At 36.0% G+C, this 19,306-nt stretch overlaps 1 protein-coding gene across 3 annotated transcripts in view; it reads right to left on the bottom strand.

Moving 5' to 3' along the window:
* Nucleotides 1-1,193: 1,193 nt before the first annotated feature.
* LOC149070465 (dual specificity tyrosine-phosphorylation-regulated kinase 1B-like) overlaps nucleotides 1,194-19,306 on the bottom strand; it is a 113,397-nt gene continuing 95,284 nt past the window's right edge. For all 3 annotated transcript variants that reach the window (XM_089249171.1, XM_089249172.1, XM_089249169.1), the window contains 3 exons: nucleotides 14,842-14,982; nucleotides 12,790-13,111; nucleotides 1,194-3,577 (listed from right to left, as the gene is read on the bottom strand). In XM_089249171.1, the coding sequence (XP_089105297.1) occupies nucleotides 2,658-3,577; nucleotides 12,790-13,111; nucleotides 14,842-14,982 (1,383 nt within the window). In that variant the 3' untranslated portion in view covers nucleotides 1,194-2,657. The remainder of the gene's footprint in view (nucleotides 3,578-12,789; nucleotides 13,112-14,841; nucleotides 14,983-19,306) is intronic.

Genomic DNA, 19,306 nt, shown 5'->3' with positions numbered 1-19,306 from the left:
CACTCGCTTGATGCTTTTTTGATTTCACATGGGTGATGATGTCAGTCTTTCCATCATGACCAATGTTTGTCCTTAACACGACTTGTACAAAAAGAAAAAGTCAGCCTTTTTCTGGAACATTTGATGAAAGGAAATTCATCGGAATACATCTTTGAAATTGATGAAATATTTTTTTGCTTATCAGTATTCATGTTTTGTTATCGCACATACGTAACTTCAACAAAAGAGGATGTTTTGACCACATGCACGTCACTACAATCTGCAATTATTATCCAGGACTATTGGCTGCTAAGCTATATCCCTGCACGATAAGATAAACAACTTTTCTTGGGTTTGTAAAACTTCCTTAAAAAGGGAATTTCCCACTATTCCCCCATTTACGATGCGTGATGTCATTTCGAAAGGAGAAAAAACAGAGGGAAAAGACTTTTTGCCCCCACAAGAAATTCCTTAGGGATTGTTTTCAGAAGCGGGGATTCTTCTAAAATGAAATAGGAAAATTTCAGGGACAATTAGGGATTTTTGTGATTTTCGTAAAAATTTGGGAGATTTAAGAACTTTTTGGGAGGTCGAGAGATAAAGCTAAAATTTGGGAGACTTGGCAGCTATGCAATAACAATCCAAAATCACATGGAAACATAGGTGTGCAAATGCCAACCGGAGCCGCCATAGGGGGGAGTTGTGCCAGTCACTTGTAATACAATCCCAAACTCATGCAATCGCACGCATCTGGCAATAAGCATGCGGCATCAATGTAATGAGTGTCTGTCAGTGCATGTGCAAAAAGCTTCAAACATCTACTTCAAGTAATATTGTTCCTAAATAAATTATTGTAGAAGAATTCATCATCATCATCCTCCTTGTATTACGTATTATTTTAAATGACGTCTGTGCTTCCAGATGGCATTTGCAAATGTTCTTATGAGATTTTGGATTGTTATCGTATTCCTCGATTGCTTTTTCATTTCGGCAATGTTTTTTTTTTTCACACCCTTTAAATATAAAAGTTTCGGACCCACGAACGGCAGAACTGCTGTATATCTAGCCAGCAGGACTGAAAATGTTATGCACCTTTGGCCTAAGACAATGTCTCGAAATTTCTTTGCACAACAAAATAAGAATCTAAAAAAAAAAAAAAACTTTCCGTCTCACTTCATAAAATAATACACAAATGTCAAAACAAACAACATTCCTTCATCGTTATTTATCATCTTACTTTTACTGTACACAAGTTACAAGAAATGATATAATACACGCACATACACACAGGACAGAGGATGATGACATTGGTTGGTGATATGACAATTAAAAATTTTTTTTACCGATTAAAAAGAAAAAGACAAGATTGAAAAGAATTTAAAAAAAAGAAAAGTCTGTTAATAGGATTGATATCGGGGAAAAAATGATCTGACGATAATAATTTTTAATAAGACAAAAAAAAAGATCAAGGATAGAAGAAAAAAAATCGATGTAAATTGGATTTTTTTTTTCAATTTTTTTTTTAGGAACTTGTTGATTTTTGCCATGGTTGACACTTGGAAGTGATTTCTTCTTCTTCTTTTCGATCTCGTCTTCAAAAAAAATCTACCCGTTAAACCATGAAAAATTTAAAAAAAAAAAAAAAAAAAATTAAAATAGAATGAAAAAGGATGACGAATGAGCGAGCGAGCGCGACTTACGCACACCCTACTGTAAAAAATTTCACACACGGCGAAATCATTAAAAATAAATTAGGCGTAGCAAATGGTGTGGAATGGCTTTAAAATATATATATATATATATTATATGTATATAACCTTAGAAACCGCAGCATGAAATCAATGGCGTTACATTTAACCTGAAGAATATAATTTGATACCTGCAAAAAAAAGATAAAAGCATTTGGCTTTTTTCACGAGCGTAACTGGGATAGAAGGGCGGGAAAGGGGGGGGGCAGACATAGGAGGAGCAAAGAGACCTATAACGCTGCTCATTGCACATATGTATATGTTTATATATATATGTATATATAAATAATAACTATATACACACATTACACATTCACACGCTTTTTTCCCAAGAAGGAGGGTTGCATAGGACCTGCTTTGTTTTTCTTTACAGATTACGATGCCACCAAGCAAATGCTAGTCATCCTCTATAGTGTCGGTTTTTCCTTTTTAAAAAAATGACATTTACAAGTGTTTTTAGAGTCAATTTTTTTTCTCCCATCTGCACCATTCTTACACACTGTACAGTCAGCAAGCCGTACCGCACTGTATACATATATATATATACAGTTTTATACAAGCCATGCCGAACCCCCAATAAATAGCTGTATTGCAGAGAGAAGTATATACAAATGAGTCGTAGAGCACTTTGCATTATGTGAGCACCGATTCCTTGTTTCTATTTCTTTTTGTAAACCTTCGCAGCGGTTTTTTTTTTTTTGTTTTTTTTTTTAAATTTTCCGAACAATATTTTTTTTAAATTTCTTTGTTCGTGTTTCAATGATTCTGTGTGCAATTCTTTTGTCACCCGTTCGATCGCGGCAAACATTTTTTTTTTGCGGAAACATAAAGGCTTTCTTTTACTCATGCAGTTGCTCTCTGTGTAGAAGAAAAGTATGATAAAGAGGGAAAATGACTCGCAATGCAGGGAAAAAAGTTAGTTATTAGTTATCAGTGGCTGGCGACAGGACTTTGCTCGACACAAACTCCGACCATAGGTGACTCGTCCCTGTCAGAAGACTGCTTTTGCGAAACCATGTCCGGGGAAACCACGCTGGATGGCTGCGAGGGTGGCGTCGCAGAGGGATGTAACCCAAGCTGCGAGAAGTTTGTGCCCAAGTAAGATGGCACGGTCGCTTGTCCACTGTAGAGTGCTGCCCCCGTATAGAGAAGAGGTTGGTAGCTAGCCAGCTGTAGGTTCAGAGAAGTCTGCGTGCAGTCCAGAGATGCGAACAGGTTATTACTCGTGTTTATGTCCATTGGCATTAGTTGGGAAGACGCTACTGAGGAGGAGGATGACGATGTACACACCTGACTTCGACTGCTGGATACTGCACTGAACGTTGAAGTTGGCTGGAAAGACTGGAGGGGGTCGAAACTGACAGCACTGATGACATGAGAAGACGAGGAGGAGGAGGAGGATGCCATGACCTGGCCAGCTGGTACATTCGACTGTGCTGGGTGGTGCAGGTGCCGCCTATAGGAATGGTTGTGGCTGTGCATGTGAGAGTGTCCAGCCCGACTCGCAGGTGCACTAGAATATGAATGTGGCTGTCCGACCGTCGCCGAAGATGATCCTCCACTAGGTGTCACTGTAACGGCATTGCCACTCATGCCAAGAGCACTCCAGGGATGAATCTTTTGAGAGGAACGAAATACACTAGAGCCACCAGATATGCTCGTGATGGGGCTTTCACACTCCATGGCCGATGACAGGGCTGCCGCAGCAGTTGTCGAGCCCACATGAGCACTGAATTGAACACTGTACGACCCCCCTGTCTGGGTGTAGCTGTGTTGTAGTTGGCCATAGGGATGCTGATGAGTAGGATCAGACCGAGCCCTGTTGGTGGCCGTCTGGGGTGGCGCCGAAGCTGAAATTGGAAAGAAAAATATTGATCCTGTCATATCAAAGTAAGAATTTTCTGTGATCACAAACAAGTTATTTTTCATTCATTTCAAGCAAATTCTCCCCTGTCATGCTGAGCAGCAATTTTCATGATCAAAATTAAGCAAATGATAATTTAATGAGAAATACTAAAAATAAGAAAAATTATGACACATATTTGGGTCATTCTCACAAAATTGGCCAGAAAATGGGGAAAAATTATCAAAAATAAAAATCTAAACAAAACGTTCCAAAACAATTCTAGGGGACACTTCTTTATCTTTGGTCTGCAGTGCAGTTTGTTCAAAAAAAAATTAATGGTGGGGGAAAAAATTCAATATATAGAGTTTAACCATGTTAAGATATTTGCCTATTTCATCACTTAACTTGATACTGGCAACATGTTCCATCTATATTGGTGGTTTATTTTGAACTTGGACAAACACTAATACTTTGAACAAGTTTCCTTTTTGTCAACTGCATTTTTATTTTTTTATTTGTGTTTATCGCTCTTTTTTCATCAAGTTATAAGGACAACAGATTTCTAATTTGTGTTCATTTTGATAGAGCACAAGTTGCAGTTTCAAAGCAGCTTGATGTTGCAGCCAAGAAATTTGGATTTTTTTTTTACTTTTTTCGATCAAATCTTCCTTCTGGTTACCTAATGCCATTTTTACATGTTTTGCAGCACTGATCAAAAACTAAGCATGTTGAAAAAATGCGCTTTTCAGAAATGATAGAAGTCTCTAAACAGAAAGATGAGGTAAAAATTGAAAATAATTTTCGATTGCAACAAAAAGTGTAGCCAGGGGACCATTTAATAAAAACACACATATTTTTTCCTGAAAAAATCTAATTTGTGAATAAGTTCACAATATTCTAATTCATCTATCTAAAAGAAAGTTCAAGTGATGGCTACATTCTTCTCCCTCATTTTAACACAAAATTTGATAGGGGCAATGGGTGTCAGGGTTGTTTGGTTTAAACCACGTTGATTTAAACCTTGGTTTAAATCAAGTGGTTTTTTTCAAAAAGTCAAATAAAAGTGGCCTAAATATTTTTCCCTTGAAAAATATATTGGTTCATTATTAGCCAAAATTTTTCATTTTTATCAAATTGTATATTCTTGGGGTATATTTTGATGGTATATCTTTAAATGGCATAAGATGGTGTAAGTGGGTTTTTTCAAAAAGTCCCATAAAAGTGGTCTGAAAGTATATTTTTTTCATATAAAGTATCCTAGTTATTTAAAGTTATATACGGAAGCCAAAATTTCTCATTCTTACTACATTTTCTAACCTTTGGCTACATTCTGATGCTCTATCTTCAACAAATACATGAATAAGGATTGTATCACACATCTAAATGTAATGGTGTATTATCTCACAGGGTTTCTTTTTCCCTTCACAAAGCAGCAGGGGAACAGTAGTGATACCATCATGCTAGGGGCAGGTGGTCCTATAATTCAATAAAGACACCAGCTGTCCTTAAAGGACAAAGACAAGTGTACTAGTAGTTACATTACCTCACAGACATTTTCATGTTCTTTCCCATAAGAAGTAGCACATCTACTGTATATCTCTCAGTTTTAATATTCAATAGGTTTTTTTTTATACTTTCACTGTTATGCCCAGTTAATCAGGGTTCTACTGTATAGTAGTAGTAACAGATTTATGAAAAATAATCAGCTATATACAGGGTTATTATAATTAAAGTTTTGATTCAAAAACTATACAATAAGTACTCGTCAGATGACTTGAAAATTTGCACGGATACTCCTGAAGCAATGTGTGTGGATAGAACAACTTCTATCAAGGATGCACATTGCAATACCAGCAAAGCAGCTGCTGAAGACCTATTTTGACAATAACAGGATTGCACGACACCTGGCCGGCCATCAGTTCATTTGACCTTAACCCTTGCAACTTCTGGCTGTGGGGGGTACTTCAAAATGTTACGAACAGTGGTTGGATTGCAAACTTTGGTGAATTGCAAGCTTCAGCGCATCCCCTATATGTTAGAAGTTCCTCAGGAATATTAATGTGGGGGCGTGTTTGGTTTAATAAAGGTGAAATGCAAGCGCATCCACATCATGACCATGGCATACTCTGATCTGTTTTTCAACAAGAATTTTTGTGCTTTCACCTCATAACCAGAACACGGCGGAAAACATATTTAACATTTCTTGAGTAAGTTGTAGTTATTTGTTCAATTACTTCACTTTTTGTGATGTTTCCATGAATTGTGAAATCGTGTAATGCTATAATTAAGTTATCATTTTACCATGACTGGCTATTGTTTCCATTCTGGAAGCAAATTTCCCATGTGTTGGGTGATGTCATTAATTTTACATTTTAGTCTTTTTTCCCCTTTTACTTAATAAAATTATATTTCTTCAGGAATATTCATGTCAATTTTCAAGTCATTCTGACAATCGTTCTTTTTTTTAGAGTGTTTTGAAATCAGAACCTTAGTTATAATCACCCTGTATATCGTAAATCATCGTTAATTAATCTGCATTATTTATGCTTCATTAAATACATTATATTCACCTAATTTTTTATTATAGTTTTTGCAACATAGCTTCCTAATTAAGCATACTGAAAGTAACTGGAGAAAACATCTTTATATTATATGATTAATAATAACATTAAAAGAATTTTCAAACACGAAGTAATCCATTGAGTTAAGCAAAAAATAATTAAATTGCAAAAACTGGTTTTTGTTAAAATATAAGAAATATTTATTGATTAATTAAATATGGGAATAGTGTTAATTATATTAATACACATTTTATTTTAATTAATTATTAGAAGTTTGAATGATTTTTCATAAATTTTATTGTTTTTAATGTTAATACTATTTAAAACAAAAAAAAAGTGTTTTTTTACCAACCCTAACGGGTGTTGTAAAACTTGAACCAATGTTTTCCAAATGTCATGAATGGGGAAAATTTTCATTTGGCAAATTTTTTTTTACTATTAATAAAAAGTATTTAAAATTACGAAAAAGATGAAATATGGAAGTGCACTGGTCTTAAAAATATAATTATATTATTGAAAAAAATAATATATTTTTGTTTTGAGATAGAAAGCTATCATTTTAAAATTTAAGAAATGTGTTGAGGAACAGTCAGGAGAAGGACATTTCCTTAATGAATTTAAATTTGTAAAAAAATCAATTGGTAAAAAAATTATAGAGTGGCAACTTCTCTCTCAGAAACAGGAATAAAATAGAACCTCTTGGTAATGGATAAAAATGGGACCAAAAATTTTGTCAAACAGGGAATGTTCGCTAGTGGGAAGGTGCAATACACAGTGGAACCTCGTTTATACGACTTTCATATTTATGTTTGGCTTTGGTTGCAATTGATTACTATGCATTTTAATATTAAAATGTATAGTAATTAAAATGTATAGTAATATAGTAACATATACATTTTAATATTAAAATGTATATGTTACTGTGTGTGTGTGTGTGCAAAAGTAATACACCGACAGTTATGCATAATCACCAATCGTTTCGATAAAGGAAATTTGATTAATTTTCACTACATTTATCATTTTTACTGTTAATTATGCATAATTCCAAAACGAAGTTTTAAGTCTGAAAAATGTGGGAAAATTTATAACCTTTCTTTTCTTTAATCCAATTAATTATTTTCACCCATACATGATATATATTTTGTAATAAAAATTAAACTAAGTGTGAAGAGAAGATAAAAACGTTCATAACATTATATTATCAGTCTTGTAACGTTCACTTTCTTCACACTCAACAAACAAAACCAACATAAACATTCGAATTCCCCATCTTGGACCAGTTATGTTTAGTTAATGAAGTAATTAATTGACAACTTATCATATTTACCAACACGAGCTTGGAATTAAACATAATATTAGTTAAATATGATAAATTCTCAGTTTATGACAAAAAACTAATAAATTAGAGTTTGGAAAAAATTATGAGTTTGCCTAATTTAACTGTCTGCTAATGGGAAGTGAAATACATTAAAGCCCTATTTCATGGGACCGGGCATCAGAAGTGTCTGTTAACAGGGAGTGTGCATTAAGGGAGGTTCCATTGTATACATAGGAAGTGATGGGAAAAAAATTTCTGTGCAAATATACAGGGTGAATAGCAAACAGGAGGTATGGTATTTTACTGGCAAACCATTTATTTTAGAGGTATACTTCCAATTAGAAAAAGTTTCCAAAAAAACACGTAATACTCAGATATGGCATTCATATATGTTTCAAGAGAGGTCGTGTGTATAATTATACTAAAATAAAAAAATTAACTTTTTATACAGTCCCCCGTATGCCCCAAAACCCAGTTAGAAAGTTGTTGTCCTGTCTCTCCTGATGCTAAAAAACCCCATGTTTCCAAATGCAATTCACAGAGATATTCAAATTCAAAAAAGGTGGAAATTTGGGAAAAAATAGTTCTAAATGCAGAAAACCCGTTTTGGCCACACACATTTAATGCTGTTTTTTCTAGTTGGAAGTATATGTCTAGGACCAACGGTTTGCTAGTAAAATGCCACACCCCTTTGATTGCTTTGCACCCTGTATTAATGTATTAAATGTAAACAGCTTGGGGACACAATTTCGGCCAATTGTGTGAGAATCACATATTTATATACATCAAATAAAACAAATATTTCTTTGGTAAGAAAATTTATCAAGAACATTTACTGCACATTTATTGTACGTTGATAATACTACCATGCAGCTCATTACTACAGAGTTGCAGGCCCTGTTTACAACAAATGATGCTGTAGCACATTTTGCAACACATGAGTTACATTATTCAAGAAAGTAACTCATCTTTACAGCAGAATAAAATCGAGTCCAACTCAAATGTGCTTTTAAACAAATTAAACATAGCACAAAATAAAACAGGAAGGTCAGATACATAAAATAGAATTCCCGGCAAAACCTGTTTGATCATTGCCATGAACAAAACTCTTGAAAGAAAGAAATGTAATTAAAAATGTTAACCATTCAAATGTTTTTAGGGTTTCAGTTCTTTCTCTTTACAGATTCCCTCCACCTCAGACTTTCCTCAAATATTTGTATATTTCCCTGAAGACTTGTCAAATATTTCTCATTTCCCTCGTACTTTCCCAGGTTGTTAGGATCCCTGTGAAATGAAAACAGCAAATGCTGTTGTTTGTTGAAACAGTTATACATTTCCAGCTGTGCACCCACTTTTGAAATCCAGAGATTCTCTCAGGAGGGCGCCACCATAGCCCAGACTAAAAAAATAATTAATTAGTTAAACAATTTAAAAAAGTAATTAGAAATTAATTTTAAAAAGTGCTACCCTCACAGGTAGATCCTGCGTATGCCCCCGAGCAGAATATAATAATCCGAAACATATTTACCGCTCATCTTGAAAAAGCAACAGCTTTTGATGTGAAATCATATGAACAGAAAAACCACCAGATCTCATTGACTTTTCGATAAGAGGTAAATGTGTATGTGTGTTGTTTTTTTTTTTAATTTTTATGCTATCTGGAGTGCCCCCAAGTTTTATTTTCAATACAAACATATCGCTCAAGATATATTTTGCATGGTGGGCATACAACAGCTACAGCGCAGAGCTCCCATCGATCACTACAGCTACCATAACTTATGGCAGTCGCTAGCGTTAAGCAGAATCCAGACGAGTCCCGCAATGACATGCCAAACTAAACAAAAACCAATTTCAAAGTAATGTTGGGGATAATGCAGGCAATTCTGGTGGCATAACATAAACATATATTATTTATTATTATTATTTATTATATATTATTTATTATTATTTTCGCCATTGTTTACCATTACACCAAATACCAACTCTGGCCATATCGCTATATTGCAATTTACTGCCATTAAAGAGATGGGGTGGAAAAATGAAGGTGCTGTCTATCTGTGGTCACCTCAAGCTTGTTAGGGAAAATAGCTTATCTATATCCTCCCTTGAGTTTGAACCTGGAACCGTGACAGCAACCTTCACGTTGATGGACATTATTTAGCATTATTAAGAATCTTATCACCACACCACTCGAGCGCTTGTTTGTTTACCGGCGCCATGTTTGTGGCACACTCGGACGGCCTTGACCACGATACTGCACGCTGGAACGACTTTGACCATACAGAATGTAAAACTGATATAAAACATCAAATAGGTCTTAGTCGTTCTGAATGTTGGAAAATGCAAATGTGATGGGTGGCACTGTGATCAAGCTTAATTATATAGCAGGGTGCTGCCAGTGAAAGTCTACATATATATGCAAAATCCAGTACTCTTGCGACTGAGAAATTTGCTTTAGTTGCCTGGTTTTCCGAAACAGTTCACATAAAACAATTAGTTTTTAGGCTGAAGGCAGCAAGCGCAATTATCATCGTATGCAGAAGACAGAACACATAACCAGTTGTCAGTTGAGCACTATTTTGCATGGAGGAACCCGTTTATGAAAAAATTGCCTTTTGACAAGTGCTGCACAATTTCTGCTGCCAGCAATCATCTGTGATAACTCTAGTTTATTATTCACCTCGCAAAGCATACGCCAAAAATGACATGCCTGAAGTTAATGCTGAAAACTTTTCCACTAATATCAAGAAGAAATCTAAATTTTGGCTAAAATCAGGAGAAATTTCTATACTTTCCAGAGAGTGGGAGAAAGGGTATAAAATCTGGAGAGTTGGCAGGTCTACATTTACTTTAATAGCATGCATGCATGCATATACACTGTCAAGTCACAACATTGTCAGAACCACCACATGCTTCGGACATCACTTGTGCACAGTTAAAACTATAGCATTCATCAAACTCAGTTTGTATATAAGGGTATATTTAGTCTGTTAACTGAACAAATAAATCCTCATTGATCATTTTTGGCACACGAGAGCTAATTACACGGGGACCTACAATTTATCGCTGATTCTGAACGGCAGCCTTTTTTCATGCTCACCAAGAGGTTGGTGTGTTGATCTCTCGATGAAGGATGCCTTTCAGTAGCAATCTTTTTCTTTATTTGATGCAATGGCGAAAATTTACATCATGCTCATGACATCATTTCAGAGATTGTAAATGAAATGGCTATTTCCAGGTAAATTCTTTGGGAATAATTCCCCCAAAAGTAGGGATTTTTTATAATCATTATCAAAATTCGGGATATACAAGAATTTCTGTGGAAGTCTCGGAGATGAAGTAAAAATTCTGGAGCATCCTGGATTTACAACAAATTAGGTTGCACAGCAAGACTTAGCAGCTAATGGGGTTGACATGCAGCTGAAATGAATCAGGGAGCTGCTGTAAGTGCTACAATAGTTTAGAGAGAATATTCTTGTCTACAAGTCTCTGCAACTTGCGCCTAGTAAAAGCATTGATGCTCATGCAGGAGCATCAACAAAAGAGGCTGAAATTTGTGTAATGTTTTAATTTGAGTCTTTTCAAACTGGGAACATGTGAATATCACATGACACATTTCTCCGAGCGAAAGTTAAAAAAAGTGAGATATCAAAAAATGTTGTCATGATTCATATTTTTTAAATTGAAAAATGTGATTTTTCTCATCATTCCATCTTGCACCACCAGGAGTGTATAATGAGATTTAACAGTATAAATACAAATACAAATACAACACCACAACAGGCAAATTGCCCAACGAGGTGGCTGACTTAAGAACATCATGGATCCCCGAGCCCTTTTTTACCCTACCTACTACTGCTACACCACACATGCACCCCGCCCACAACCCCCCGCGGAACCCCCAACGAATCGGTACATGCGGAAATGTGCGTGTACGTGTAGTGAAACCTGACGTGAAGATTTTTTGTTTCTCTGTAATGCTTGTTATGTGTAGTGCTGCCATCTGCCACCAGTTTTTCAAACTATGAGTGAAGTGTTATGATTGAATGATTTTTCGTTGTAGGACTGCTGCTCTCTGTGGCGAGACTTTTTAACGGGGAGATCGGCTCGCATTTGCGCCTTGAAGTTGGAAACCACAGAAAACCAACTTCAGCCGACCACCACTGTGGGGTTCGAACCCGGATCCTCGCATCGCGAGTCCGTCACTATAACCACTCGACCACCACAGCGGTCGAGTTTTTATCTCATTTAATAGATAAAAACTGGTCTGATCATTAGATTTGTCACAAACTAAACCAGAAATTCAGTATCATACAAAAACAAAATCACACATCCTCTAACCTTATAGAAGAATGCTTTCACAATCTACAACAGATTTCTTTATTAAAAATAAATGCACAAGTTTTTCCCTCTTTTTCTCAAAACCCTGGGGGGGGGGGGGATCATTGATTTTCTATCAATGATCAATACAGTGAAACCTACCACAAACGAAACCAATAAAATGTAACTGGTATTAAGAGGTTCAGTATTTCTGGGGGGGGGGGGGAAGAGTTTACAATTTTTGGTTTCATGTGAATCCATACAATGCAGTACAGCATTTATTTTGCATTGAGTGTGTAAATTTTTCATAAAAAATCTTGCACACCCGTTAGCAACTATTTGTGAAATCCAAGTGTGTGTGGGGGGGGGGGGGGGGGGCATGGACTGCATTTAGGAAACCACATATATAGGAAGGGTACCAAATCACAGTGGTAAAAGGGAAAGTAATTGCAGAAAAATATGTGTCATCAATGAGAATCAAGCTATGAATGTTTTGCTTTAGATGGAATGATTTTTAGGAAAACTATTTTTTGATGCATTTCATCTTGCATCGTTTTCATTTTTGTGGTCATTTTTACTGATGTGCCTTATACGCTGGAGGGCACCAAAATGATATCTTGCACAGGTTAAAATTTTGTCTTGAGCCACACGTGTGATATAAGGAAAAATCATACATATTTTTATGTTTGTAGGGCTCAAGGAACAAAAACTCTTTCAGAGCAAATATTGAAGGCTATATTCTCCTTGTGATATATATTCTTTTCTTTTATTTTCAAGTCTAAAAGTGGCTGTTATTCGAAAATACTTGTTCGGAGGTTAACATCAATATTAGTCCAATGGGATGCATTATGCTACAAGAAAATAGGGCCGTTGTTCAGAGATGACCATTATGGTAGGTTTCACCGTATATTGAGAAATGATGGATAATGTAATATTGGAAAAAATATACTTCAAAACAAATAATTTATGAAAAATATATGGATGATTACTTCTTTTTTTTTTTTCATCTAAACTCACATGAACTTCCGGAACTAGACCCAGAACCAGCACCACCAGTACCGGGATTGCCAACTGTGCCTTGCTCCATCGCTGGACTAGTGCTAGCACTGTGGGAGGTGTTTGTGCTCTCATCTGTAGTCCTCTTGAAGAAACTGTGCTGTAAGGCATGATAAGGGCTGATGCGTGTCTTTGGGTCGTAATCCAGCATTCGGATGATCAGGTCTTTGAATTTGAGGTAGTCCGAGACTGTGTGGCCTGGTTCTCCTAACCGTCTTCCTCCAGGTCCACCAGTCTCCACACCTAGAATGTCATGCAGCTTGCGGACTCCCGGAGATTTGTACTGTTAAACAAAACAAATAATAATTTTTCACGATATACAGAACAATCGGGTAAATAAAATCTTGAAATGAACCACCATATATATTTATATCCCCCACATTAGCCGGAGTGCTGTAAAAATGGAAGAATGCCTGCTTTTTTGAATGTTGGAGTTTACTCGCTCCTGGTATGCTGGGAAGAGCAAGATTCAATAATGTTCACATGATATATTCAGAAGACAATATCAATCTATATTGAATAAATATGCAAATCAGAAAAAAATATAATAGCCAATAATGAAAATTAAGCATTTACTTAGCGCTCTAAGATAATTATTGTCATTCTAATACAAAATACAGATACTGTATTTTGCATGTTTTTCTGTGCGTTCATCGATTGTAGAAATATGCTATCCCTTTATTTATTTTTTTTTTTTGAATGGAATAACACAGATACCAAAAATATATATTTTTTTTGTTACGGAAAAGAAATGTTTAGATTTACTATGCAAAGTCATTTCAGTAAATTTATAAAGTATACAATATTCTAAAATAATGTTCAGTTGATTTTTGGCTTTGTATAATGGTTTGTCATTAAAAATCTAAAACACAGTCATTGAAATAATTTGAATGCTATGTTTTTTGAAAACCTTTCAGCAATCCAGCGTAGCCCTACTCTGATATGTGCTGGATTACAGAGAGTCTACTGTATTTCATTGTAATTAAAGCGACAGTGCTTGATCGAGGAAAAATACGGGAAATTGGGGGATGAGTTATAAATACAGTATCAATATTAATCACTAATTCTTTCCAAAAATATTGCAAATTGTAGAAAAAATTGCTCCAAATGACCCATGGCAAAATTACGTGCAATAACAAGTTTGAAGCTGTTGAAAACTGAAATTTTTTTTAACATGGCAAATATGCAAGATGAATACTTAGTCATATTCATTTATAACAGATTTATTAATTATACAAATTACCTTCATCTCCAATTCTAGTAAAAATTAAGAATGAGAATAAGCTCTGTTTGTTGAAAAAACTGTATATTTTTATAAAGGAAAAGTTGGAAATGACAATAGCAGGAAAATATGGTAATTTAGCAAATACATGTCATGTCCACAAGAAGCAAGTTGGAGTGTTGTTGAACATGCAACAAACTTTTTTTCAAAATTAGGCATCGATGAAAAAATAGCTGAACATTTCCTTAATGTGATAAGCTATAATTCTGGAAAAACACCATAGAAAATGAAAGCAAAAGCGACAAAAAAAAATATGTCGTTATATCTAAGTTTATGGTGTTTTAATCGACGTTATAAACAAGGTTCATTATGATTATTCTCTATGGGAATCAGTCTGGACATTTAATTATTGATGTTACAGCTAAGGTGTCATTACAACTGAGGTCATTATAACCAAGTTTGATAATATTTTTAAAACTTCTGAAATTGAATCCCATTTTTCAATAAAAGCTATTAATCACAAATATTCACCACAGATTTTGACATTTATTTAGCAATCTGAAAAACATGTTATATTGGGGGAAAAGGCGCAGGGGGATTATCTATATGGGGTTTTTGCCTTGATTTCACCAGAAACGAAGCATTTTAAATTCATAACACTAATTTTATGACTTTTTATATTTTTAAACACTAAGCAATAGATCTCTGTAAATACTGCACTCATTCGAAAAGACTAGAAAAATCCATGCTCCACCAAATGTCTGTATGAATCACACAATATCAAAGCTTACTTTCTTAGCTTCTTTGGTTTTCTTTAGAACATAACCACCTCCAGGAAGCCTGTCGAAATACTTTCTTGCCTTATGGGCTTGATCAAGAATGTGTTTAGGAGGCATAGCAAGAACTTCAACAATCTTGTTCATTTGATCAACCTGAGAATACACAATAAATTGCATGAAAAAACAAGAAGAATTTGAGCAAGAATGTACACTGTGTGGCCCAAAATAAAAGTCACAATATATTATAAAATGGTATTTACTAACAGCATGGGAAGTATGCCAGGATTGGAAAATGATATCACCATACAGGAGATTATTGTTATAGAGGGTATTGCTAGGTTGGATTATAAGGAATTATGTTGTATTTGAAGTTATTATTAGAGAGCTTGAAAAATAAAAAAATAGGCATCAGTCAAATGCTTTAGGAGCCAAGCATTTTTCTAACAAGAAAAACTGTCATAAATATTTGTTTTCTGTTAACTTCTGCAGGAGTCCCACTAACATGAAAGAGGGTCACTGGCTATCTGCAATTTTTTTTAGTCCTCAAAGCTGGACAAATCTCAAAGAATTCACATGCCCAGTGGGCATGTAACTAGAAATAATGGATGCCTGAAGAATTTTAGCATAATCTATATGCCAGAGGTAAAGGGCACCATATCCATTTTTCATCAATACAGGGTACTATTACAGTATGCTGCTCTCTGTATTCGCAGATTTCATATTTGTGGTGTCTTCCCCACTTTTCTGGAAAACACAGTTGAGATAATAATTTTCTTATTGAAACAAAATATAAGCTGTATGTGTCCAAATTAACATTTTAAAAACCAATCTTGAAGGTTTTCTCTAGTGCTTCTGAAAATGTTTCTAAAAGACTGTTGTTAAATGTTTCTGAAAGTACAAAAATTGCAAATGAAACTATTGACAAAGGTTAATTTCATTCCTGCGATTTCCAATTATTACAGTATCAATGAATCTAGTCACATATATCAAGAAACTGGAACTTGAAATTCTATTAGCCATTGCTTTAGCTTCGCCTTCTACTATGTACCCCTGGATCTACATGTCTCTCACATTGAAAGAGTTGTTTTTCTGAGGATGCAATGAAAAAGGTATGCAAGTTATGTATCATATAACTTCCATACTAAACTGAAGAGCCAAAAAAACTGGTACAGGCATACGTATGCAAATAAAGAGATATGGAGCCAATCAGAGTACGGCGCTGCGGTCGGCAACGCCTATATAATACAAGTGTCTGGCATAGTTGTTAGATTGGTTACTGCTGCTACAATGGCAGGTTATCGAGATGTGAGTTTGAATGTGGTGTTATAGTCGGCGCACGAGAGATGGGACATAGCATCTCCGAGGTAGCGATGAAATTTGGATTTTCACATACGACCATTTCACAAGTTTACCGTGAATATCGGGAATCCGGTAAAAAATTAAATCTACGACATCGCTGCGGCCGGAAAAAGGTCATGCAAGAACGGGACCAACGACGACTGATGAGAATCATTAAATGTGACAGACGTGCAACCCTTCCGCAAATTGCTGCAGATTCCAATGCTGGGCCATCAACAAGTGTCAGCGTGCGAACCATTCAACGAAACATCATCGATATGGGCTTTCAGAGCCGAAGGCCCACTCATGTACCCTTGATGACTGAACGACACAAAGCTTTACGCCTCGCCTGGGCCCGACAACACCGACATTAGACTGTTGAGAACTGAAAACACGTTACCTGGTCTGACGAGTCTCGGTTCCAATTGCTTCGAGCTGATGGACGTGTACGGGTAGGGAGACAACCTCATGAATCCATGGACCCTACATGTCAACAGGGGACTGTTCAAGCTGGTGGAGGCTTTGTGATGGCATGGGGTGTGTGCAGTTGGCGTGATATGGGATACCTGATACATCTAGATACGACTCTGACAGGTGACAGGTACGTAAGCATCCTGTCTGATCACCTGCACCCATTCATGTCCATTGTGCATTCGGACGGACTTGGACAATTTCAGCAGGACAATGCGACACCCCACACGTCCAGAATTGCTACAAGTGGACACTCTCCAGGAACACTCTTCTGACTTTAGACACTTCCGCTGGCCACCTAAATCCCCAGACATGAACATTATTGAACATATCTGGGATGCCTTGCAACGTGCTGTTCAGAAGAGATCTCCACCCCCCCCTTACTCCTACGGATTTATGGACAGCCCTGCAGGATTCATGGTGTCAATTACCTCCAGCACTACTTCAGACATTAGTCGAGTCCATGCCACGCCGTGTTGCTGCACTTCTACATGCTCGCGGGGGCCCTACACGATATTAGGCAGGTGTGTACCAGTTTTTTTGGCTCTTCAGTGTAATTGACTATCAGATTTCCAGCTTAAAACCATAAATTTGATGAAACAATTAACTTAGAAAAAAACCAAATGACACCTTTTTGAAATCTTTTTGATTTAGTTAGTTTTATTTTCTTCTAGTATTTTTTTTAATATGTTAGTATCATGGGAAAAAAACCAAAGGTTTCCATATAACATTTTGAAAGTTGGAGGTTTTGGACAGTTTCAGACAGTTTTTCCCACGTATCCTGCCCAAAACCCCAACCCTGTTTATAATTAGTATTTAAAAAAATGAAGAGTTTGATAATCAGTAAAATTGCGTCAAAATGTTCATGGCCAGCGATGCCATAGCAAGTAATCATACTGGGTGCAGCGTATGTGACAGAGTTTTATCCCTAGTATGGCCCGTGACACTGCGTATGACCATTATGTTGGCCCTCGAACATAGAGAAGTTGGCCACCCCTGATGTAGATGAATAAGTGAAGATAAATTTGAATTTGAAGTGGATGACTAACTCGATTCTTAAGGAAAGGATTTTTTCTTCCATGGGAGATGGCATCAATTCTTTCTTTAATAGAAGCTTTTTATGATTATGTTTAAAAAAATGTTTTTTTTGGCTCTTCAGTGTATATATATTGTGTTCAATCAGAAACGATGTGAACAAACATTCTGCGCGAATGACCCTAAAATCATCGGAAGATGAAGGGGAAAAGCATCAGTCTTTGAAGAATGCTGACTTTCTGTGACACTTGCTTCATGTTTTTTTGATTTCACATGGGTGATGATGTCAGTCTTTCTACCATGACCAATGTTTGTCCTTAACACAACTTGTACAAAAAGAAAAAGTATGTTTTTTTCGGGAAATTCATCGGAATAAGTATCTTTGAAATTGATGAAATATTTTTTTGCTTATCAGTATTCATATTTTGTTATCGCACATACGTAACTTCAACAAAAGAGATGTTTTGACCACATGCACGTCACTACAATCTGCAATTATTATCCAGGACTATTGGCTGCTAAGCTATATCCCTGCACGATAAGACAAACAACTTTTCTTAGGTTTGTAAAACTTCCTTAAAAAGGGAATTTCCCACTATTCCCCCATTTACGATGTGTGATGTCATTTTGAAAGGAGAAAAAACAGAGGGAAAAACATGTCATGTTGCGGCACTTCTGCATGCTCGCGGGGGCCCTACACGATATTAGGCAGGTGTACCAGTTTTTTTGGCTCTTCAATGTATAATTGTCATTATTCAATTATATTAAACAGCTAACAGACATTGAGGTGTTCATTCCAAAAACATCGCCGAAAATCAGTAGATGCCCCTTCTACTTCTGTCACACAAAGCAGATATAAATGAGATGGTTAAAAAAATTATGCTTTGGGTTATTTGTGGATTTTCCGTATTCATGATCATCTTCAGAACGAGGGATGACTGTATTTGCAATAACTTTTGTTATGCTACACACATGTATAGGTCACCAAGTCCTATTTCAATAAATAACAGAGATATTAACTTTATAAAACAAGCGAGCTTCATAGAAAGACATACTAAAAAAAATCCTCTTAAACAGCTCTGTAAAATTTCCTATTCGTGCCCTTTACATTCGGCATACAGATATTATAGGAGATTTACCCTCAATTTATTTATATGCCTGAGTCAGGAACGTAGTTGAGAAAAATACACACCTGATCAAAATTTTTACAAAAATTGTTTTTTCGGGTTCGAAGACCGTCGTCCGTTTGAGTTTGTTCTCAACGTTTCCCCAACACTAGTGGTTGGCATCATCAGGAGAATTGATAAACTGGATCAAAGTCAAGTTTTCCGGAGTCTCAGGTTGTATTTATGCACATAAGTGGCTTGAACTACACTATTGTTTTGCGATTGGTCAGTTGATTCTATGGCTGGCAGCGTATTGTAAACAGTTGTTATGCTGGTAGAACCTGATTGGCCGAGAGATGTGGAGTTATCTGATTGGCTGTTGTAATCATTCTGTTGCTGGACCTTGAAGGGGAAGGTTCTTGTTCTTCTGAGTGCTGGTGTCCAGGATCTGCTCAATTTCAAAGTTTCTTCTCTTCTATTATAGCTGTTTTTGTGCTTGTATATTTCAATAGCCTCTCTGTAGATTC

The sequence above is a fragment of the Pholcus phalangioides genome, unplaced genomic scaffold, assembly GCF_987345545.1.
Source record: "Pholcus phalangioides strain wild (caught in Gottingen) unplaced genomic scaffold, Ppha-v1.0 ptg000021l_1, whole genome shotgun sequence".
Lineage (NCBI taxonomy): Eukaryota > Metazoa > Arthropoda > Arachnida > Araneae > Pholcidae > Pholcus > Pholcus phalangioides.
The sequence above is the reverse complement of the archived record's forward strand: the minus strand, read 5'-3'. Positions and strand labels throughout refer to the sequence as shown.